Here is a 25,497-nt window from a genome sequence, read left to right as displayed (position 1 = left end):
AGTTAATCATTTGAATGATTTCTACATACACAAGTTATCATTGTTAGTTAATCATAACCATTGTCTTGTATCCATTTCACACAATTTTTATGATGTAGCTTAATGTGGAAGTACATCCTCTATAAGTCATGTATGATTCAACTTAATACCCATCTACACATCCTGTATAACTGATTTTTAGATCAAATTTATGTGTATCTATATGTCCTATATGCAATTTATCATGCAACTTATTGCACAAATGTACAAACTTGTATCCTTTTCTTCTGATACACCATAATGTGTTAGGCGACATCCTTAGGTATGATCACACTATCTACTAGACTCCACACGTAAGTAGAATGTGATTGTTCATAAGTTAGGACTCCTAAAACCTAAATGCACTTACACCACAAAAGCCATGGAAGTCTAACAAGTAATGAAAATTTGTCAAGCATGTAATATGCTGCCATCTACAAACAAATACATAAAATAAGCATTGTATTTGTTAGTAGGTCCTTTTAAAGGGTGTACGGCATTGTTCGTATTTGGATTGTTGTGACCTAGTGAGGGTACTAATTTCGGAAATGTTGCTCTTCACACTCCCAAACCCTATGGTGATTATTTGGACAAATATGTGGTGGTTGCACAACACATGGTTCTTACGATGCTTCATGTTATGAATGAAATGGAAATTTGTAATAAGCAATAAAATTTAGTGTAGGGGCATCCCCAATATATTGTGGTCTTGAAATAGATTGGAATCACTAAATAATCTTAAAATTTATTAATAACTTTATATATTCACCCCTTTACATAAGTGTGGGTGTATAGCTCAGTGGTAGAGCAATCGGCTGCAGTCCGATAGGTCACCGGTTCAACCCCGGTTGCGCCCTCTATTATTTTGGTCTTGCAAAATACATTCAAACCCTTTCTCTTTTCTTTCCATTTAAAAGCCTTTTGTATTTAAATCCTAACTCAACTTGGTTATTGTGTGGGAAGATCACATTCATATGGTTTCCTCCAAGGTTTTACATTTAGTTAATTTGTTTAGAGAATGTGATGGTTGGATCTCTAAAGCTTAAATGTATAGGTCCTTGAAGGTGCAACTCATCATGCAAATATCAGGACATATTCTCGACATTGTTATGCTACCATACACATCACAAAGAGTTAATTGTAATGCTACTCTAATACTATGTATGATCCAAGATATGATCTTTTTTATGCTATCATACTTACGCAGGGCATGACTCATTTTATGTCATGAAGTTTGTTGTGCCTTGCCTAACATAAGATATGCGCATGGACGTTGTGCATCATAGAGAAACATATTATATAAAGATGTCTTTTGTATAATAAAGAATGCACGAAACATCTTGTACCAATAGATCATGGTTATTTCTAAAGTGAATAAGAACATCAAGCTATACAAGGGGAACTTGGAGATACCGTACATTTACAAGGTTCAATTGATTTTCACAATAGGTTTCCTTTCTTTCCAAATACATCAAAGATCACTATGTTTAACATGCACATTGAGCATGTTGGTCAATGTTAAGATATCAAAGATATTGAACTAGATGACATTGTATATGTCGTGATTATCTTACTGCGGGATATTATATGGTCATGCCCGTAACACTTCCTACATGAATAAAGTTGATTTACAACTTCCATAGACGAAACCGATTGGTAATAAAGAGAAAATGATAAGAATATCTAAACACAAGTAATAAGCGTAATTAATAAACTTGATTGTAATTATACAATCCATGAACAAAAACAATATTTTTGGCAATGGTGCATATAAACGAAACATGTCTCTTTCAATACGACAACTACTTATAAAATCTAGTTCAATTGGTTAATGCTTTCTTTGTAGTATTAAACATGTTGGTAAAACCTTAGACTTCTAGATGAGTTTAACATGATAAACTATTCTCTCAATGTAGTTGGGAGCTTTTTCCAACCTTTACCAATCTTAAAGGAGAAATTGAACAATATTAATGAACTAACTAGATGATTGTATCAAAAGGCTTAGAATATCAACTATATTTTCTAATCACATTTGTTTCTAAGGCAGCAATCAGAAGGGTAACATTCATGTAATGTTGTGAGTCAAGAAATTCTATGCATACAATCATGTCATCTTTCATTAATGATATTGGTTCAAGAAGATGAGTATGGTGAAGAGGACAAATGCTATTAAGAGTGGGCAATGGTTCAGCTGAAGCCCTTCTAAGTCCAATTCAATGCATAACTTTTCTTAATAGGTTTTTGCTCAATTCGGTTTAACTTAAGCTCTACTTTGCCAAGTAAAACCAATTAAGCTGGCTAAGTCATTTATAATAATAATAATAATTTACATTTTTAGAAATATTGATGTTAAGCCTAAACCAATTTAGGTTTGAAATGTTCTAAACCAATTAAGGCTTAATTAGTTTGTTTGTGGACAAAGCTAAACCAGTTATGCCAAAAGTGAGTTGTTGCTTAATCCTAGATGCTACTATGATTTTGAAAAAGATTTGTAAAGCCACCACAAAAAAATCGTATGTTCACTTGAATCTACAATCTGAAAATAACATCAAAGCTTTAATTTGTCAAAAGCAGTTTTCAATAGTGGGTAGTTGTAGCTAGTATTCACTTATCTTCATCAATACCAACAAATGCATAGTACTTAACAAAGATTAGAGATTTTATAGAATTCTTCACAGGTTCTTGCTTGTTTTGCCCAAGCATCATAGCTAATAAGAAAAATATAAAGGCTTAATAATCAACTAATGAGTAGCCCACCATTATATTCACTCAAAGTTCCCAGTCTCATATTGATCCTTGAATCATTACACTATGTTATTTGGTGAACAACAAACTCAATAACACTCAAACCTCATTATACTCACTATAAATGATACATTTGCTTTATATAATTCATTACATGAGATACCAAACAAAATGGAAAAGGAATTACATATTTACATCCACAACATTCGGTGAAGGCACGTGGCAATATGAAATTATCTTAGTTTCCACTTTGAAAAGACACATTGGGTATTTTCATCATAACCTTTGGCAAATTACAACAACACAAATTAGCATTAACATTCATCAATTTGCTTGAAATGGGTTTTTCCCAAAAGACATTCCATCATTGGATTCTCATGTTGATTTTCTTCATTCCCTGACTTTTCCTAAAGAGCATCCTCCTCAGAATCACTGCAATTATATGCCAACACACTGTTGAATAACAATCATCACTTGCTGCAAAGAGTTAAAAGTGAAGGCCTTGAAAAGGCATGGCCTTTGCCAGTTCCTTGTACCTGAGAAGTAAATCCGAAATCTTGAAATTCTTCGATTGCAAAATCCTTAGAGTGGGCTTCTCTGGCACACATGACAACAGCGACGGGTTTTTCCTACCATCTTGATGTTCTCGTGGCAGCGAAAGTTCATCATCAAAAATGCACCCATCCAAATTTTCTTTGTAATTCTCCAAAGCAGCATCATCCAATACAGAGACCGGGGATTCATTGGTATCCTCACTACATGCCTTTGGAGTCATCCGATCCACTGCGTCAACAAGCATATCTGAAGTATTACTAGCTTCAAGCATTGGATTGAAAGGTTCACATAATTTTGATTGCGAGAGACTGGACACGCGCCGATGTGTTGCAAACATTTTTGCTTCTTGTTTTACAGAAGAAACTAGGTTGGACATGGATAAGTTGGAGAGCCTTCTCTTTGGATTGCAAACCCTAGCATTCTCAAAAGGTGCAATTGATGAAGCATCACTCGGAGTAGGAGCTACAAAAACAATGTGCGCAAATATATGTTAGGGGTATATGCTACATCAAATATATAGACAATCACATGCCCTGAAATAGAGTGTCCTTCAATGGAAATGAGACCATGTTATATCTCTCTCATGCTGTCAATCATGTTTCTTTCTAAATGCTATTTCACTGTTAAGACCAATGCTGTCATATAAAAGATTTCTTATCCGGAAAAGCCCATATTCTTAAGGAGACATTCCTATTCTTCTCATCCCTGAGAATTTTGGCTTAATAGGTCACTTTTGCTAGTTTTTAACATTGTCATATACTATACCAATGTAAAATTTCCTCTCATCTTAGTTCAACCTTGCCAGAAGTTTGAAAATTGAAATATTTTTTTTAATTTATTGAATCATAAAGCCTTGGGGTGCTTACATTGAAGCCACCCACGCACTACAGCTGCAGACTGTTCCAGCCTTTTGGGGCTTATTCTCTGTAGCATTGCTTCTGTCAGTGTGGCCCTTTCCTCTGCTGCCAAATGTGATATGATCGAACTTGAATTTTCTACAACAGAAGGAAATAAACGGCATTATTGTTATTTGTGAATCAAATGTATGGTAAGGAATGTTGTGTAGCAGCTCAATTAGTCTGAAATTTTATTCTAATTTACTTGCTCAGAAAAATAAATAAGAATGCTCAAGTTTTCCACAATTAGTCTTTGGTTATCATTATTCTAATCCATCTATACAGATAAAAAATAAGCCAAAATATCTTGGAGAAGCTCAAACTCCTGAAAAGTCAGTCAAATATTGCAACAAGGATGTCAGAGAGCAAAATAGAAGTGGTAGCTACCACACAAATTTCAGATTTATTCCAAAACTATATGTACTTTATTAGCTTCCCATGGGCAACTTGCATCTCAAACCCATCTTCAGTTCATCCCCACAATTAACGAATCTCCAAAGGCCCATATAAACAAATGAATATAAGGTACCTAACAAACCCATATATAAGGCACTTAATAAGGTACAAATGAATATAAGGCCCATATAAACCCATACTTAATAAACACAAAGCCTGAAAAGATCACAAAACAAGCCCCATTGAACCGTTGATATTCAAACGCCAAGAAAGTGATTTTCTGCCTCGTCTCTTCTCATGATCTTCTTTACATCTCCAATCTGCTACATTTTTTTGCACGCAACTTGCTATATAACACTAAAATACACTGCAACGAGCTCCATGCTCATTGCTTGTTTTTTATAGTCACCAATTTTGGGAAAATAATTATTAGTTTATGAGCTTTCTGTTTAGAAAATAGGGCTGTATTTTTGTACATAAAACATTAGAATTGCTTTTCAGCCTAATTCTGAGGATTTTATTGGTTAGTTTAGGCATAGATTAATCCAAGACATCCTTGTGCTTCTATACAGTCACTTCTTGAACAGAATTCAAAGAACTAACAATGTTACGTTTACCTAGGATAAGACCTTTAAATTGCCACTATGAATAAAATTAGAATTGACGCATAGGGACATTGTACCTTTATCTGAGGAATGGACGACACTGGCACATTTAGGCCTCAATTCGACCCTCTGTTCCAAGACACTATAAATAAAGAGCCAACTCTCATCTCAAAAGCAAATTCTGTTTTTCTTTTACAGATGCTGTTTTGAAGTTATAATTATAAATACAAATATGAATAATATGTAATGAAGAGAACAGTAGGGTTTCTCATATGTGACCTAAAACAATGTGTCCTTCGATATACTTGGAAGGAAAGATATTCAACCATTAACTAATGCAACTAATGCACAGAATGGAATTTTGTGCAAGAATGCTGATGCAAGACTGTAAAAGTTTTGAGTCCTATAATATTTTTCAGTAGCAAGAACGTTGTGCATAGGTGTATAACTCAGCTCTTGGCATGGTGTGTACATAGCCACCCTACCCTGTCTGATAGAAATATTATAGACTCCAGACTTATATGGTCTCTGAAGTAGGTGCCTACACCAGTTTAACCTTGAAAAGATACCAATGGATGCATACAGTAGTATAAATAACCAATAAGCAGAGCATAACTTTTATGGAAAAAAAAAAACCAATAAGCATCGAGAAAATGAATATAGCAAAGATTTAGCAAACATAAGAACAACATGGTATGCATGCCGTGCACCAGTTATAGCAGCTCCATAGTTACCTTTCTTTTACATGTGGGGTTTGGTTTGCTAATCTTTTGCTTTTCCTACCATTATGCTGTATTGTTTTCATCTCTTTCACTAACTGTCTTAGTTTCTCTATCATGCTTTCCTCAGTCTGTAAATGCAACTTTGTATTGATAAGATGAAAATTCCTTCAAAAAGAGCCAAGTTACATAAAACACTCTACAGAAGCTCAACAAAGGATAAAATACTTGATGGCATGTTTCAAGTATACACCTTCATAAACATAACTCATAGACTAAAGGAAGTCATTTTCCAACTTCTCATTCCCTGCCTCAGAACATTTCATCATTCCATATCTCAATTATCTTGGAGTATTTTCTGATATAAGTCAAGGCGACACAGATTCCTTGTCAAGTATGTAATGTCATGAGACCGTGCCATGCAGTTACCTTGAGGTGAGATATGAGTAGTATCAGCTTTGACTCCAGCAAAGGACGTGGATGTGCAATACACAAAACTTCAGAATCCAGCACCCACCAGTGCTTGAATTTAAATCATGCGGCCAAGATCCATACGAAGTCTTACCATGGATCATATATAGTATTGCAGATTGACATACTTGGTTAATGAAAAACTGCTATAGTATTGTTGCTTGATACCCATCTGTTACTGAGACAGCTAAAATACAGCATAGAATGAGATTGTCAACAGGCTTTCATGTTTGGACTTACAGCTATCAGCTAGGCAAGACATTATAATCCACTTAATAACTTCCAACATATTTTGAAATTTTCAAGTGAGATTTGGATTCAGTAAACAAATCAAATAATACAGAAAAATAAATATGGCATGTTGAATCCATTTGTATGGCTGCAGAGTACTGCATTAGGACTGACAAGTGGCTATGCAAGGTTGGTGGAGTCTCAATCTACGGTGAAAGGAAACAACATATATATACATACATAGGCCTTGACCTTGTGCATTGCACCAACATTTTGTTTCAACTTATGGTGACCAAAGAGCACAAATATATGGTGTCAACAAGATCCATATGAAGACATACCAATTAAAAACCACAAGAGAACCCTAAATCTGAGATGATTGGGCATGAAATGCAGAACTGCTGCAATTTATTCCACCTTGATGCCCTCCAGTTATGATATACTGGAAAACTTTCAGCCTAGTTCAAAATTGAAATTAGACTTAACCTTTGACAAATAACTCCTAAAAAATAAAAAACACAAACATAAGTGAACCCTAAATTTGATATCATTGGACAGGAAATGTAAAATAGCCACAAATTGCCACTTGATGCCCTCCAGTTATGATGTACTTGAAGACTTTCAACCTACTTCAAAATTGAAACTAGACTTAACACTCATCAAATAACTCTTGACAAAATGAAAAACACAATATGATGCAGCCATGGAGATTATGGTCGTAAAAACATAATAACTAAATCAAGAAAGAAATTACATGCAACACACAATATGATGCATCACCCATTATTTGTATTCAGTGGCGTTAAATTGAGACCAAGAAAGAAAGAAAGAGAGATATATTAATGTCTTTTAAGAGGCCAAAATGGCCTATAAGACTAAATAAGAGATTACATCATAAGTGTTGTCTCGTCTTTGAGAACAACAAATCAAAATGAAATAAATATTACTCGGTAAATATAAAAGTAAATAAGCTAAAAAGAGACTAAAGAATCTGGTTTTTGGCACATGTGAGAATATGAAGTTAGATATATTATAACTTTTGTCTTTAAAAGATCTCTCACATAGGTCAATCCAGAATGGAGAGGTCTCGGAAGCAAGGGAAGCACCTACGATGGGGGAAGATAATGGCCTTATCTGTTGATGACAAGGGTGGTTAGATCGTGGTCCATGGGGTTGGGGCCTACGTGCACGACAAATGGCTGTTGCCCAATCTATTGTAACCCCTTTGTTATGTCCTGGTTGGGAGCCCATTTTTGTAGCCCTTGATTGACTTGTAGCATCCGTAGGAGTGATGGGGCTAAAGAAAGTTGTGATTGTTCTTTGTGGATGAGCTTGTTTGGCTACACTAGTTTCCTTCAACAACTTTTCCCTGTTTCCTACCCCAAGTCCTAGGTACCATTTAGGGATCGGCAACGGTTCGGTTTAGGCTTAGCCGGTTTGGCCTGATCCAAGCCAAACCGGCTAAGCCTAAACCGTTTACAGGATCTCAAACCTGAGCCGAGCCGAGCCGAGCCGGTTCACAAACCGGTTTAGGCTAAACCGGTTTATGCTAAACCGGTTTGTGAACCGGCTTGGTAAACGGCTTGTAAACCGGTTTCCAAACCGGCTTGGAAACCGGTTTAGAAACCTCCGTCTCTCTCTCTCTCTCTCTCCCTACCTCCCTCTCTCTCTCAGATGATCCCTCCCACTCTCTCTCACTTCTGTGGTCTCGACTCTCTCTCCCTCTCCCTCTCTCTCCCCTCTATGTAAATCCTCTCTCTCTCCCCTCTATGTAGTTCCTCTCTCTCTCTCTCTCTCTCACGTCTATGGTCTCGACTCTCCCTCCCTCTCTCTCTCTCTCCCCTCTATGTAGTTCATCTCTCTCTCTCTCTCTCCCCTCTATGTAGTTCCTCTCTCTCTCTCTCTCTCCCCTCTGTGTAGTCTCTCTCTCTCTCTCTCTCTCTCTCCCCTCTGTGTAGTCTCTCTCTCTCTCTCTCTCTCTCCCCTCTGTGTAGTCTCTCTGTCTCTCCCCTCTATGTAGTTCCTCTCTCTCTCTCTCTCTCTCTCTCTCCTTATATGTTGACTCGTAAGGGAGGCAAAGGAGTGGCTATTGGGGATAAGCAAGTTAGTCTCTTACTCTACGCAGACGACATTGTCTTGCTCTCGGAGTCGGAACACGACCTACAAAAGCATCTTAATGCCCTAGATGACTTTTGTACACAACGAGGACTGGTAGTGAATCTAGCGAAAACTAAAGTCCTTATCTTTCATACATCGTCCAGAGTTAGGAGTAAATGTCACCTCATCCTCTCTCATAAACTAGTTGAGGTGGTGGGATCTTATGTATACTTGGGAGTCACTTTTAGTGCTCGCTCAGGTAAATTCTCGATGACCCAGGCAGCCAAAGATAGGCTAACGAGAGGATATGCATCCCTCTCACTCTTAGAGAGACAATGCCACCAAGCATACTTTCAAGAGCCACGGACTAAGGGATGGCTTTTCGACTCATTAGTGACCCCGTCCCTCATGTATGCATCAGTAGTATGGGCTCCAGGTCTACCATCTTTCATGTGGACGCAATTGGAGAGACCTTTAGTGGTGATGTTATCACGTCAACTCCGAAGCAAATCGACAGTACCACATGACATTATTAGAGCGGAGTTTAGCCTACCCCCGATGTTAGTAGAAGCACTCTTTCAAGTGGTAGCTTTTATTCATCGGATACATAGTCAACCACAAGATAGGATATCCCGTCGAGCCTTTGAGGCATCCCGATCCTTACATGTGTCTGGAGACACCAACTCTTGGTATAGCATTGTGGTGAGTTGGTTATTTGCAAATGGCATAGACATTAATAACCTACCTCCCCTTAAGTACAACCATGGGACTGATCAAACTTTAATCTCTCGTGAAGATCGTAATAAAGTGATACGCCAAGAAATATGGCAAATCTACACTCGATACAAATGGATCACCCCACGAGAGCCACTCCCATCTAAAATGGTGTACTATAAGGAACACTTCTTGCACTTCTCTAAGTTAGGGTTTATTACACGACCAAGATACCTAGATACTTTCTTATCAAATGCACTAAGGGTGGCCATTGGACAACTTAGGATATCATCTCACCAACTTGAGATTGAGAATGGTCGAGCTAATAGAGTCCCTAGAGAGGAAAGGCTATGTAGGTTATGCCACATAGAGATAGAGGATGAGTATCACTTCACATGCAAGTGCCCAACTTATGCCGAGATACGGGCGGAATACCAAGACATACTAGGACCCTCTCCCACCCTCTCCAAACTATTAGATACCCCGAGTGTAAAGAGACTAGGTAGGTATATCTTAGAGCTAAAACAACATAGGGAGGATAAATTACAAAGTGTTAATCATAACCCTTTTACTACTCATCAACATGTACCTAATGTAATTTTTCAGGAACATGGGGAGACGATGAATGTGGATACACTTATGCCGCTCGGCCTCTCCCTTGAGGAAGCAGAAATACAAAGAGCAACCAAACGTCCTCGGATGTTGGGCTTCAACACAAGTCAACGTGGAGTAGAAAAGATTAAGAAGATAAGGGAACGTGAGCTACGTCGACTCGAAGCTATGGTTGGGGTACCTCTTACATGGGGACCACGGGCCACATCCACATCATGGCAACCCTTTGACCCCCCGCTTCTCTTCGAGAGACTTGGATGGAAATGAAATTAGGCCTAGTATAGAATCATTCTCATTGTAGAACATGTTTTTTATATAGAACATGTTTGTTGTTTTCTTAGAACTATTTAGCTTAAACCCTATTTTATCTTATTTTTATTTTTACTTTCGATTAATGGGTAAATATCCCATTTTTGTTGTACACCTTTTGTCTCATGGGCCAATTTTGGCCTTAGAAGACGTTAATATATCTTTCTTTCTTTCTTTCTCCCCCTCTCTAAAGTTTATAAACGGCTTAAACGGTTTATCCGGCTTAGCCGGCTTGAGCCGGTTTGGCGAGGCTCAAGCCAAGCCGAGCCGAGCTCAAACCGTTAAGGCAAGTTCAAGCCTAAACCGAGCCGAGCCGAGCCGCTAAGCCGCTAAGCCGTTTTCAAGCTGGCTAAGCCAAACGGTTTAGGCTTGAGCCGAGCCGTTGCCGATCCCTAGTACCATTGGACCTTTGTCCTCATATTCCATTATCTAGCATAGTGGGCCAAAGCCTTGTTTAAAGAGGCAATGGTATTTCCCTCTTATTTCCTAAAAGATACTACAGTGACAAACATTGTGGTCTTCAGATTCCACTCTTTGATGACACAATTGGCAAATTCTTTCTTCTAGCGGTATTCTACCTTAATCTCTAATTGATGTGATGAAGTTCACAATTGCACTATCACACTACGCAACACATAGGATAGATGTATGTCCATACAAGGCGGCCCGATGATGAATCCATCCTTTGTTGTGTATAAAAAGGGGGTCTTGTAGTGGGCCATCTTCGTACCAAGAGGTATTTTGGGGCTGATCCATGTTATCTCATTTTCCAAGTTAATAATATCAGTTCGGATCACTCCATTGTTTTCCACTTCGGTCATATTTAGGTGGGGACAGTCCAAGCTATAGTGCATTAATACTTATGCCATGTGACTTGAGCCATTGCTGCATTTCAGCATACCAATAATGAATGTCTCCATTTCCAGCCAGTTGTCTTGATGACATAAGTGCCAACATTGGGTACCTTTGTTTAGGGAGTACCCAAAGACGTTGGATACAAGTCACTAATCGGAACAATGCCTCGGTGGTCATAGGGGCTGCTCCCATATCTGCCCGGATTATATCATGGAGCACCGATGCTTTGCTGCTTATCATGCAGGCAATCATTGATACTAAAGATCTCTCCGAATCTTTCCAATGATTTGTGTTTATACTCCATAGAGAAGAGTTGGTGTGACAAGCCTATCTAATAACCACCGCTTAGTTCGTGGCTCTTAGAACTGCAAATGTGCACATTGTCTTTCGACAGCACCAAGGGCTGCATATCCATGAGAAAGTCAAGCACAAGTAGCATCCCCTAAGGAGAACCTAGGCCCTGTAGGAGCATGTGTATTCCACCTTTTCCTCTCCCAAGAAGAATTCCTGTTCTCATCTTGTTACCCATGCTCGAGTGGTGTTAAACACCATCACTATAGTTTTATCCATGTTCATCGACAAATCTATAGTTGCTTGGCATCATGCGGTCTCCACTCTTGAGGATTGGCACAATGGTATGCTGAGTCCATCTAGTAGGGAAACCTTCACACATGGTTGTACTAAAGATGTGTGCTAGTAATGAGAGCAAGATGTTAGGGCATAGATAAAGTGCTCACCAACCAATCCATCATGATCCTAGGCCTTCCCAAATTGTAACCAATCAATGGCATTTCTTAGATTTTGTGGTGTAAAAAAGGTGGATTCATGTGGGCGTGAGCCATGTGGGTGGGGAACAGGGGGTTGCCCCTGGATATCATATAGGACCTTCGCATATTCATGCCACACCTGAGGTGATGTCACTTCTGTGGTAGGTTACCTTTCATTAAACATTTTCCATGCTTTTTTTCTATCTTGTCCTAGAAACAAGTGATACAAATTATCTTCAATTTAGCTAAATACAAACTTTGTTCGTCCATACGAGGTATTGTAAGGTTGCCCTTGCTTATTTGTTTGGAAGGTTTCTTGCTTGTTTGCTCTTACAGGAAAGTAAACTTTGCAATAAGCAACAAAAATTGACACAATCCATAGTGCTTGTTTGCTCTTAATGACAAATCTCAAGCTGTGTTGGAATTGGTCAACCCAACAACTCTTTGGATTCTATGGAAACAACTGTGTAGACGGATCTTCTCCAACCAAACCGTGCATCCAACAAGGTTACTGCAAGAGATATGGAGTGAAATTGTAGCCACTCTAAAGAGCCAATATGATGGCCTCAAGGGCGGCTCCGATGGAGTTTAAAGACAACGAATAGCCTTCATCCAACAATGGTCGTCCTCTCCCTTTCTTGAGTCAGTGGGCATCCACATAAGATGGAACTATCCTGTCCCTACAGGGATTTGTACATAATCGTCTCATTTGTAAAATTTTATAACTAATGGAAGGAGTATTTTTTTGGAAAAATAAAATAAAAAATAGGGGAGTGAAAGTGACTTCATTGAAAAAACTTTTTCTACTAGCCTTGTAGGGCTTTACAATTAAATTTAATAAACTGAAAATGAGTTATAATATCCCATGTGCGTACATTTATGAACTAGTTCATTTGCATAGATCTATTCTGATAAAGGAAGAATAAACGTCCCACCTGTTCTTTGCATAATTTGAATTCAAGGATCACATTTTCCTGCAGCTCATGGATTTGCCTAGAGAAGTCTTTCTCCAATTCCATTGCTTTTTCTTCAATTCTCTGTAAAAGAGCTGTCAAACTTACATAGCATAATGGAAGTTTCCACTATGAAAAGATTATAACACAATCACATCAAAAGACATGAAGTAAACTGATATTAAGATAAGTAGAGATAGACATTCCCTCTTTCTACCTGTTTATGTTATATTTTCTGCCTCAAACCGTTATGTTTACATAATTATTTAAGACTGCAATATTAGGTGCATTAATGTTGAGTGAATGAGACAGTGAGGGGATCGAGAGGCAGATGAGCTGAAGGCAAAGGCTAACTTTCACAGAAGCCCCCAAATTCGAAAGGCGGTTGCTTTCATCACTAGCAGAACATTTCTTTCCTGGAAATGTTTCCTTCAACTAAATTTGTACTACTACATTCCATATTCCTAACCCTAAATTCGAATTCTACCATAATTTGCAAACCCTAAGACTGCATAGAAATCCTCATTGAATCTTTGACAGCTTCCTCCCTAATGGCCCAGTAAATAGAACAGTCAATCAGTTGCATGCATGAAAACTGATAACCAGAAACCGTGATGCATACAATATTTTATGAGTCACATTCCCACACATCTCTAGGAAGTTTGCCTTCTTAGAAATGCTAATGCATTCTGAGCTGCAGCGTTTACACTTCTGGCCTTATCAGAAAAAATTTCTTATTTTATAATGAGCTTAATTACGCAGTTTCTTGCCAAAGATGTTCATAATGACTCTTGGAGGATTTGATTCCAGTGGATTGTGCTGCTCAACTAGAGATAAACCCCTAGTTTCCAGTGACCATTCATATTTACCATATATTGTCTAAATAATGAATCATAATTATTATCTGAACATTGTGGTGGCACATACTTGAGAAAAAGACTTACATGTTCTAACAATTCCTCACGGTGTTGCACTGAATTTATTTCCATCAATGCTCTTTCTAGGTCATACTGCATCCTCACTATCTCTGTATTGTATAAGTTTATTCTTCAAAAACTATATTTTCATTAGCTAATCTACAAAGTAAAAGAAATCCATGATACTCAGCTAGTTAATGATACATGTAATCAAAATTCTGTATACCAAAACTTTTCTAGGTAGGATCTAGTTGAAGGGCTTACAATATTACAACAATTTGACCGATCAGCAAGAATTCAGTTCATGCAACTCATACAAATCTCTCTACTATTACAAGCATAAGGAAGTCATCAAAATGACTATGGCCACAGAAGATACTTGAGACGTTTGGTGTACTGATGATGACTTACAAGCATTATCAAGCTATTTATTCATTAGGATTATTGGACATTACCAAATTTAGAGGCATAGATATATCTTTCCGTATTTCTCTCCGAAGGTGTTTCCTCACTGCAGAGACTACTCAATCTTGGATCAAGCCATGTTGGACAGCTTTCAAAGGCAGAAGTTTCAGTTCATCTAAGTTCAGAATGTTAGTGCTTAGCTAACGAGATTCTCTTGTGCCTAAAGCAGTTCTACCAATCTAGTTATATTTATTTTGGTTTGTCATTCTCAAATATGAGAACATTTTATGAGGCAATCTCTCTTTTTCCTACCCTTTGTCTATGACTTAGTTCATGGTAGTGGGAAGTACACTGTGTCCACCTAACCTTTGGGAATGCATCCGTGAGAAATCCATTCATCGAGATACACCCACATCTGAACACCCATTATAAGTGCGATCATATTTAAAATTGTTTACATGTATCCTTTATTGCAACCCTACTTCTCTTACTTAGTTTTAAATAAACATTTAAATCTAGGTTTTAGGAGGATATAAACGTATGCCAATATAAATTTTACGAGAATTTTGAATTGATTTGTTCTCAAATAATTAAGACTAATAAATCAAGGATTTGAAAAACATCTAGAGAAGCGTCTCATCTAAAAAATGTGCCTTGTTTTATAAGAAAAATGCATTCCAAATTCATTCACAGCTTAGGGTTGTAGTTGCAAGTTGCAACTTTGTGAGACTACAACATGAAGCCAGTTTCATGCCTACTTACACATGCTTTCACTCGCATATATGATTTGACTATGTTGTGATCGTTTGGAACATTTGAGACTCATTGAGCCACTATCAGTAAGTTTAACTTTGTCAACCACTCAACTTGTAGCCAAAGGATATCCCAATTGGTTCTTTTGGCTACCAAGTTTTCAGTTGTTTATTTATACTCTACAAATATTTTTTCCTTGAGTACCTTCCATATTTAGTTGATTCTTCTTCACATTTCAAATGTATTGTTTACTATACCTACATGCATAAATGACTTCCTGTACCCTAATTTCTTTTGAAACTAGACAATATGCCTTTCATTGGCAGCATAGTAGGATGGCACATTTTGGCCATGTGACATGGGATAGTGTTAATTATAGACACTTTTGCTCCTAAAACTTTGATAGTTATATATCAGTGTCTTACAACCAGTATTGTATCCTTACATGCATTTATTACATGGGTGAGTTTGTAAATCTTTCAGTTGTCTACATTGGAACTGGATCCACACACTTAGTTAAACACACAACACCATTAGCAATTAGTAAAATTGACCACAAAATTCAACATTTTGCAATAACCGATATAATGTTTTTCCTAATTTCCAAGAAACCTATAGCATTTGTCCATTATTGTTTAGCATCTAATTTATGAAGGGATGTTCCACTATAATTTCTAAACGAATACAGAATTATTGATATAGCATGTGGAATTATTTATTTACCTCCTTTCATATTCACAAGTGCATCATGTGTAGCCTCCATCAGCTGCTTCATTGCCATCTCCAAGCCCACCTCTTCAACATTTCCATGATCAGTCTTGGATCTGTCCCTTGAATTCTGAGGAACCATACCATCTACAACATTCGGATTATCATGGTTCTCAGACTGTATAAAACATTAACAGAATTAGCATTAAATCTAACGGTGATTGAGGATTATCAAAGATAGAATCAAATCCAAGGATTACTAAGGAAAACATTCACCTTCATGAGTCCAAAAGGTACATCTTTAATGGGAAATGATAAGTAGAAATTAAAAGACCATGGCAGAGATTGTGCTGTTTAGAACTTATTAACCTCTAAAAGCCAATTCCCTACCCAGTGAAATGTGCTTTTGAGTCTAGAAAATTTGATTATTGCATCCCATAAAGAATCTATGAATTATAAGATTTCAAGATTCATTACTATGTTTTCCAAATGCTCCATTTTCAATAAAATTTTAGATTATCTTCAAGATAAGAGATTTGATTAGGTTAATAGCATCATGTATGTTATGCATGGGTATCACATCTAACATCAGATACCATAGGAGATATGTGGCACAAATTTTCTGTTAGCATAGCATTTAATTGATTTATAGATGCACACACACAAATACATGTCTATGTGTATGTGTACATATTCGCTGATTACAGATATATGTATAGCAAGCATTTTCCACCCTACCAACTGATATACATACCAAAAAACCTATACATACATGGAACTCAGTACAGCTCCACATGGGAGAAGACAACTCTTTATGATGGCATCTTTACAAATGTGAAATATAGGTGTAGAATTATGAAATATAGACTTAAAATTAATGAAATATAGACTTAGAATTAAGATCTAACGGGGAAAAGCAAAGTACATATTTGGTAAGGCCTTATGAGAGTGTCATGTAAAATATGAAATTAATGACATGGGAGGTAACGCTATAAATAAAAAAAGAACCTGGGTATTTACAGCAGATCCTTCAGAAATCCTTCTCGACTTCCCTGAAGGACACAAAAATAAGTAGATAAAAAGTCAGCCTATGAGAGGGAGGGGAATAGTAAAAGCCCAAATAATAATGCAGAAAAAAATGAGATATATGTATATATATTTGTAATGTTTTATGTGTTGACACATACATACATGTAGGCAATGATTAGAATGAAAGGGGAAAAAAAAGTAGTTGAAAAACAATCAAAATCAAATAGTGAAACATTTGTGATCAGTGATGAAGATGATCAAAGAGAAGATGGGGGGAAATAGTTGAGAAATCAATCAAAAAAATGTAGAAAATATCAGAAAGAGGGTTATTGGTTGAAAGTTGAAATACCTCCAAGAATGTGCTCTAATCGTGAGATGCGATCTGCAGAGGAGGAGGAGGAGGAGGAATTAGAAGGCATGGTGGAATGTGGGGCTTATCCGGTGCATTCTTTTTTGTGGGATAACGCTGTGCTGCTTTCAAAAATAACGGGAACAGAGCAGAAGGGAAGGGAAACCCTTTATCACTCACTCAGGATCTGCTTCTTTTTCTTTCATGGCGATGGCGATGGCTAGATAGATTAGATTTGATAGATTAGACAGAGAGATTAGATTAGATTAGATTAGATTAGATAGAGAGATTAGATTAGATTAGATAGGAGTGCAGCGCAGAAGAGGAAGCCCCGCCCCCCATGAAATGTCAGTGGAAATGGTTTCAATCAACTATCATATTAATCATTCATTTACATATTTATTTATGTTTCTCTTTTTATTTATTTGTTTGTTTTTATTTATTTGTTTTTTTGTTTGTTTTTTTCTCTCTATTTATGTATTTGTTTTTTTATTTTTTTATTCTCTATTTATTTGTTTGTTGTTTATTTGTTTATTTGTTTGTTTTTTATTTATTTCTCTATTTATTTATTTCCCTATTTTTTTAAAATTTTTTTCTCTATTTTTTTTTTCGCTTTTTTATTTTTTATTTTTTTATTTTAATTTCCCTAATTTGTTTATTTATTTATTTATTTCCCTATTTTATTTACTATTTATTTGTTTATTTATTTCTCTATTTATTTGTTTATTTATTTCTCCATTTATTTGTTTATTTGTTTGTTTGTTATCCTACTTGTCTGTTTTTATTTTCCTTGGAAAGATTTTCTATCTTAATTGTCTGTCTCTTTATTTATCTATTTATTTGCTTATTTATTTATTTATCATTTACATATTTATTTATTTAATTATTCAGTTATTTTCATTTTGTTTAACGTTTTATTTATTTACTTATTTTATTTCATCTTTTATTTATTCTTTATGTTTCTATTATTTTTGCATGTTTTATTTATTTATTTACTTACTTACTTATTTATTCTTTATGTTTCTATTATTTTTGCATGTTTTATTTATTTATTTACGTACTTACTTAAATTAATTTTATTATCTTTTTATTTGTTTATTTATTTTCCTTATTTACTTATTTATTTATCCTTATTTATTTTTATTCACAATGGTAATGATGAGAAATTACATACCACCTACCTCGTTCATTTCTTCCAAATTCTCCAAATACCCCTCATTCTTCTCTTTTTGTTCTTCTTCCTCTCTCTTTTTCGTAAATGTATGTTTGTTATTAAAACAAGATGATAAAGACAAACCTTGCTTAGTTGCTGAAACCGACAGAGAATCCATCGCTGCACACACATATCATGTTCCCCCTACGACTATTGACAAGTTTTGGCAGCAATTATGGAAACAACAACAAGCTAGGCGAATTACCACGATTCAATGGCTATTAATACGTAGGTCACTACCAGTCGGAGCGTGGCAGCGAGGAATCCTTTGCTCTCCTAATTGTGTAGCAATGAAATAGATTCATCAATCTGACATACTCTATGGGATTGCCCTAAGATTCATCCACAACGGACAATGTTCACTCAACCCACATAATACTATGGACTATCTTGAAACAACGCGGTAGCAAAATATTCTCCAATCAAACCATTCATCGGGCGATGTTATTGCAAGAGATATGGAGTGATGCTATAGTCTCGCCAAATAGCCAATACAATGGCATCATGAGCAGTTCTAAATGAGCCGAAAGACAACGCTTAGTCTTCATCCAGCAATAGTCGTCCTCTCCCTTTCTTGAATCAGTGGGCCTCCACATAATATGGAACTATCGAGCCCCTTTTGTGGTTTGTATATAACATTCACAGCTATAAAATTTTATAACTAATGCAAAGAGTTTGTTTTTTGGAATAACAAAAAAATACAAACTTTGTTATCTCCACTACTTCGTTAATTGTAGCAATATGGGAAGTTAAACCCTCTCGAGTGTTGTATACTAGATGACATAACTCTACATTATCTTGGGACAACATCCCCATACAACATAGTTGTGAAAATTGCCAAACCAACTTCCCTTTTATCATGCAGAATTGTTGTGTTACCCAAGAAGTCCATCAGTCAATCTCTCTCTCTCTCTCTCTCTCTCTAGCTTTATTTGGTGCCAATGTCATGGGATCACAGCCTAGAAACCATTGAGTGTGATCACCTCAACCTCATCCACCGCAAAAACCCATGACTTGAGTGTTATCCCCTCAACATGATTAGTGTTATCCTCAAGATGCAATCAACCCCAAACCTTTGGTGGCTTTGCATAATTGTTTCATTAAGTTATATACCACATTAACAAAATGTGAAAAGCGTAGTGGCTATTGAAATGTTAGATGTTCCACATTGAATGTTGTAGGATCAATTGACACAATGGTACCTCGTTGGGAGATTATTAAACCCTGTAACCTAGTGGCTCACATTACCAAATCAATAAACTAAACATGATGAACATGATGCACTTCGTGTGAACATCAAACAAGACCATTGTTTGGAATCATCAATTATGTCGTAGCTCCTAATGCCTAAGGAATAATCAAACACCACCATACAAGAGCAGGATGGCAACACTTGATCAACTTGAGTCATTACCCATTGATATGGGGGTCATTGTGATCCTTGTAAATGAAATCCAAAATTGTAATGAGAAACCTCAAATAGCCCTCATAATTGGGCATCACAACATTAACTTATGACTAACATCCTTGTAAATGAAATCCAAAGTTGTGATGTGAAACCTGGAACAAACCTCACAATTGGGCATTGCAAGCAAGGGTGGCCACTCTCTCCTACACTCCTTGTCGATGCATCGATTAACTTGAAGAAATACTAAACAAAGCTGCAAAAGCAAAAGAATTGGAAAGCCCAAAACTCATGAAATATGAGCTTATTTTAATACTCCTATATACTATGATATCCTCAAGAACAAATCCATGCAAAGAGTATGCAAGTATATCACAAAAGTCAAGAACATTGCCTAATCAGAGAAGGCCCAAACAAGACTGGAACATAGGATGCAAAGTACAAAAAAACTTATAAGAGCAAAATAATCTCGTATGGTTGGGTGCTCGACATTGTGAAATGGTTTAAGAGATGGGAGTAGAAGATATATTGGAGCTCTCAGATGATGCCTTGAATGAAGTATGTGATCATTGACAATATACTACTTGAGGGACTAAGGATAAATTGGCAATATGATAAGATGTTGAAATTGGAATATTACATTGCAAATATTAATCCCCAATATAGGCCCCAATACAAAGACAAATTAGCATAACATATACAATCACATCTCACTACCCCTACGAGCCTTGCCTCTCAAAGAGCCCTAACACTTCTATGAACTTATGCATGCAAGTTAGATGTTAATGTAGCATCATAGCATCATCACTCCAATATGAAGATATGCAAGGTATTCAATGAAAATCCAATGGAGGATGCATATCACTTACTTATCGCATGCTCAAAGTTGTTGTGAAATACGGGTGTGCTTGTGAAACATGAGTCACGGATTAATGATGACATGTTAAGCGTTTGGATTGCACTACAATCGGTCATGAAGAAGAGCGCATCAACAAGGACGTAGTACGGCTAAAGGAACTATGACGAGGAAATGGCAAGAGGAAAATGAGCTAATGGACAACCAAGTGTGAAAGAGTCATACCCTAAAAGTAAATACTATATAAACCACATTGTGGTGGCTTTGTAAGGGTTATTCCATTTGTAAAGGTCTCCCTATTGATTAAAACCTAGAGCTTCCTCTCCTCCTTCTTGTATCCCTTAAGCTTAAGAGAGATTAGTGAAGTGTTTAGTTAGAGAGCACTAATCTCTCTTCCGTGCTAGACCTCTTAGCAAAGAGGGTTAATAAACATATTCATTACTCTTATTGTCTATGAGAGCGAGCTTGAGAGAGTGAAAGAGCTATCGTGCTTAATTATTAATTAATCATTAAGTGAGTGTGCCCGATTCGCCATCAAAAGGGTATACGCCAGTTCGATCTCCGCAAACGACATCAAGGAGGGTTTAACTTTGTCAATACATAGATCCTACACATGATAATTGATGGCAACGACAAATGTGCCTAGATGAAGGCATGCGCATATCTAGGGGGGTGCTTGCTTAAGAGGGGGCGCGAGCTTCTAAGTTAGGGAGCATGAATCTAGAGGGGACATGCCTTTGAGATGGGGCGTGCGCCTCTAGGAGAGAGGGTGTGCATCTTTTTATGAGCGCACAAGGAGTGCATGTGAACCTTTCCTTTTGTTGTGGAGTGGAACCCCCTTTAAGAGATGGAGTTGATTCAGGGAATTGACTCCCCAAGAATTGACCAAGTGTTAACCTTGGGAATTTTGCAATTCTTGGAGTCATGGAATTATTTCCAAGAAATTACAAAAGTATCCCATTTGAGTCTGATGTCATCTGGTTGACTAAACGTAAACTTTAATGGTTGTATGTATAGATGTGTTTTGAGTATATATACATGCAACCATTAGAGTATATTAGTGTCCGACTTTAATGGTTGTCGGTGTATATGTGTTTAGTATATGTCGTTGGCCTCGGTTGATGTGGCAGGTTTGAATCTCGTGATTTGATGTAACTTTTCGCTCAGACCTCGAATTTACGTTCCAAAAATTTCATCACAATATCACATAGACCTCTTTATTTTGGCGTTGCAGGTGCTTAGGTACGAAGCTCGGGGACCTATTTCTCGTTGGATTGAAGAAATTCACGAATCTTGCTCAGATTCCAAAGCCAGAAAATCCGTCACAACCCTTGAACAATTACAAATCATATGAGGGTTCAAGATTTCTAGATTTAATCTTAATAAATATTAAAATTTCATTTTGCATCAAAAGTTTACAAGATGGAATAAGATATAAACGAGATGAAATCTCAAACTCTGTTACATGGAATGGCTAGAACAACAATAGGTAAGGTAGAAGTATTATTAGATTAAATAGGAAAGCTTCAGTAGGAAATCTTGGAATTTCTGTGCAACATCCCAACAAACAACAATCATGTCTCCTCTTGTCGTTATTCTTACATACATTCTTGATTCGCTATCCCAAGCTCAAACAAAATTTCAACAATGCTTCTACCTTATGCAAAATCTACTTCTTCCCAAACAATGAGCCCTCTTGTCCCTTTTATAGCTTCCTGAAGGTACTCTTGTAAATAAAATAGTAATCTCCTCTTTTACCATGCACCACGTTGTCAAAAAGTTATGCGCATACATGTACTACTTGAGGGGAACCATAAGGACTTGAAGGCTTGGCGGAGTCAAATGATCATAAGAGTCGAAAGATCCTATGAGACGAATTGTCATCATAGTCAAAGGCTCTATAGAGTCCAAGGTAATGCAGAGTCGAGGGTAGCTCAGAGTCGAATGTAACTCAGAGTTGAAGATTTGTCACAATCGAATGTAACCTAGAGTTGAAGATTAGTCGCAATCGAATGTAAGTTACATTCGAATGCAAGTCAAAGTTGAATGTAATCTAGAGTCGAAGGTAAGTTATAGTCGAATGCGCGACAAGTTGAAGGTAGCAACAACCCGAACAACGAATTATGCATGAGATTATGAACAAATCATAAAATTAGCCTAAAGAACATAAGATTACAAATGGATTCTACAATATTAAATCTAGATTATCCACTTTATAGGTTTAAAACATTGAATTAAGGAAGAAACTCTCGTTATAAAGTAGGGATTACAAGATTTTACAGTAAACGATTACAACAATAGTAATTTTTCAGAAATAGATCATAAACTAAGAACCAGCCTAAATTTCACGAAGAATAAGTGAATAAAACCCTAAGACAACAAGTATGTTGTGGAGAAGAAGATGATGAAGAAGAAGAAAAGAATAATTGGAGAAGATTTGTTCATGAGTGAAGCTTAAGGGGGAGATCCTCAAGTTTCAGTGCAACGTTCCAGCAATCGACGACCACGTCATCTCTTGTCGATGTTGGTCTTACACGCCCCTTTGATTCGCGACTACCCTAGCTTCTTCGCTTCTTAATCTAGTGGAGCTTCCGCGTCTCTCTCTCTCTTTTTCCCCCAAATATGAGTTCTCTTCACCCTTTTATATGATGAAAGAGGCTTCCTTCCCAAATGAAAAAGTAGGTGTTTTCTATTTTTAGCACATGGCACACTCCCTCTCAAATAATAATAATAATAAGTCGCAAAATGTGTTTCTCATCACACCTTAGCTTTATCATTCAACCTTTTTAATATTTGTAGTTCAAATTTCCTCCTATGTGCTTCCCACATCGAGACAATGTTTTTCCCTTTTGAATGAGCCTATCCTTATCTTCCCAAGGTGCTCAATATGAGCAAAATGTCATTCTTCACGTCCATCCATTCACACTACCTCCATCGACCCATTGAAGCCCACATATCCCCGTCGAACAAGATTAAAATTTGAACCCTTTGACATTATCATTTTGAGTGTAAGCTCTTGCCAATTGACTTATATCTTTTTGTAAGTTTAAGTCTCATCCCCAAAAGTTACAACTGTGCTTCTAGTCATGCCTTCAACCTAACCTTTAACCTTCCATAAACGTGGAGTTCGTCACAATTCCTCTTGTGAACACACTAATTCACAACAAATCATTAGGTAATTCACAAGAAATATTGTGAAATGCACATAAGAGATCAAAACCAATCTAGCTAGCTTCATACTTATCATTCAATATATAGAAGATACAAAGAACCCATTTTGGGACGGCCTAGCTACACGTGTTCCAAAATGGTGTGCTAAAAGGGTGGGCTAAAATGGGTGATGTGCTAAACGGGAGTGACTAAAAGAGTGGTGTGTTCAAATGCATGCTCTTGCATGAAAGGGACACCACATTCCCCCCCTCAAAAAAACAAGAGATTGAGGGGCATGAGTGACCATGTGTGGACCTTGCCGGGAACTGGAACGGTCTTCGTTGAGAGTTGGAACACGAACACCAACGGGCGTGAGCAACCATGTTGTCCTCACCGAGAATTGGAACACGAACGAGTGAGTGACCATGTGGCCCTCACCGGGAACTGGAACACGAACAACAACGGGCATGAGCGACCATGTCGGTCCTCACCGGGATCTGGAACACGAACAACAACGAGCATGAGCGACCATGTCGGTCCTCACTGGGATCTGGAACACGAACAATAGTTGGAGTGAGCGGCCATGTGCGGTCCTCACCGGAGACTGGAACACAAACGGGAGTGAGCGACCATGTGGCCCTCACCAGGAACTAGAACACGAACACCAACGGGAGTGAGCAGCCATGTGTGGCCCTCATCGGGAACTCGAACACCAACGGGCATGAGCGACCATGCGGCCCTCACCGGGAACACGAACACGAACACGAAAGAAACTAAAAAATAGAGACAATGAAGTGATGTTGATGATGAAGCGGTGGATATTGGGAGGCCTAACTAGTGAACTAAGGCGGTGCTAATAGAAGAGATACTACTACAAGAGACTAACAAGAGTGTCAGTGATGGTGGTGAGGGCGATGCTACCTACGAAGCGGAAGAGGCGGATGCTTGGATGTGGGGGACTAGGACCCCTCATCTCCACCAATATGTGAAATGCACATAAGAGATCAAAACCAGTCTAGCTAGCTTCATACTTATCATTCAATATATAGAAGATACAACGAAACCCATTTGGGTTGGCCTAGCTACACGTGTCCCAAAATGGTGTGCTAAAAGGGTGGGCTAAAATGGGTGATGTGCTAAACGGGAGTGGCTAAAAGAGTGGTGTGTTCAAATGCATGCTCTTGCATGAAAGGGACACCACAATATGATGATTTGTCAGCTAAGCATGATAATGTGACTGTCACACTCAAATTTCCACTAGGAAGAGTGAGCCTTGGAAGAAATGAAGATAACATAGATGCGATTATTCAAGTTGAAGGTTTTGTATTGTTCCCCAAGAGAAAAACAACATTTCCAAATCAAATAGCTTAATCTTTATTCACAATGATACAATGATGATCTCACCAATACTAGGCTAAGAGTAAAGAGTGAAATTTTGATTTTAAATGTTCATGATGCCAACAAGCACAAATTACGAGTGAGGGAATTTTATCCACTATGAGAAGCTCCTAAAGTTGGTGGAGAAGATTAAAATTAGATTCCAATGCAAAAAGACTATTCATACTATTGGAGATGAAACTACCGACATACTAAGCTATTTATCAAGCATTGAATGCTACAAATATTCACAAAAGAGAAGATCAAGACCCAAAGGTATGAATATGTTAGGTAACTATAAAGAAAGTATAATTGGTAATTGTAAAGATTCGGATATGATTCTTGTGTAGCGGAAGAGATGTGTGTTATGTGTGTATGTGTGAGAGAAAAGA

The 25,497-nt window shown here is 37.3% G+C and overlaps 1 protein-coding gene and 1 non-coding gene across 5 annotated transcripts; one reads left to right on the top strand and one right to left on the bottom strand.

Annotated features, from left to right (window-relative positions):
* Positions 1 to 803: 803 nt before the first annotated feature.
* On the top strand, positions 804 to 875 carry TRNAC-GCA (transfer RNA cysteine (anticodon GCA)). Its single transcript has one exon. It is a non-coding gene; the product is annotated as a tRNA-Cys (tRNA).
* A 2,058-nt stretch (positions 876 to 2,933) lies between these two features.
* On the bottom strand, positions 2,934 to 17,207 carry LOC147855672 (uncharacterized). Of its 4 annotated transcripts, none has more exons than XM_087330476.1 (10): positions 17,105 to 17,207; positions 16,735 to 16,778; positions 15,742 to 15,904; positions 13,888 to 13,970; positions 12,926 to 13,027; positions 5,950 to 6,065; positions 5,293 to 5,357; positions 4,185 to 4,313; positions 3,300 to 3,780; positions 2,935 to 3,216 (listed from the first exon to the last, which is right to left on the bottom strand). In XM_087330476.1, exons 1-10 carry the CDS (start codon positions 17,172 to 17,174, stop codon positions 3,171 to 3,173), a joined length of 1,299 nt encoding a protein of 432 aa, XP_087186602.1. In that variant the 5' UTR covers positions 17,175 to 17,207; the 3' UTR covers positions 2,935 to 3,170. The 4 variants fall into 4 exon arrangements, with proteins under 4 accessions (XP_087186604.1, XP_087186602.1, XP_087186603.1 ...); XM_087330477.1 differs by having other exon boundaries at positions 2,935 to 3,195; XM_087330479.1 differs by having other exon boundaries at positions 15,742 to 15,873; positions 17,105 to 17,194.
* Between the last annotated feature and the right edge of the window lie 8,290 nt (positions 17,208 to 25,497).

The sequence above is a fragment of the Azolla caroliniana genome, unplaced genomic scaffold (genome assembly GCF_043228905.1).
Source record: "Azolla caroliniana isolate FFs.n. ecotype wild unplaced genomic scaffold, voAzoCaro1.0.p SCAF_14, whole genome shotgun sequence".
Taxonomy (NCBI): Eukaryota; Viridiplantae; Streptophyta; class Polypodiopsida; order Salviniales; family Salviniaceae; genus Azolla; species Azolla caroliniana.
This window is presented reverse-complemented; position numbering and strand designations above follow the sequence as displayed.

What these genes read in the sequence shown, in the direction of transcription:
- LOC147855672 (XM_087330476.1), bottom strand. Translation starts at nt 17,174, where the DNA reads ATGCCTTCTAATTCCTCCTCCTCCTCCTCCTCTGCAGATCGCATCTCA. An exon ending in ACTTGTGAATATGAAAGGAG is followed by an intron (nt 13,971 to 15,741) that starts GTAAATAAATAA and finishes TATACAATACAG; the next exon opens with AGATAGTGAGGATGCAGTAT. An exon ending in ATTTCGGATTTACTTCTCAG is followed by an intron (nt 3,217 to 3,299) that starts GTACAAGGAACT and finishes GTTATTCAACAG; the next exon opens with TGTGTTGGCATATAATTGCA.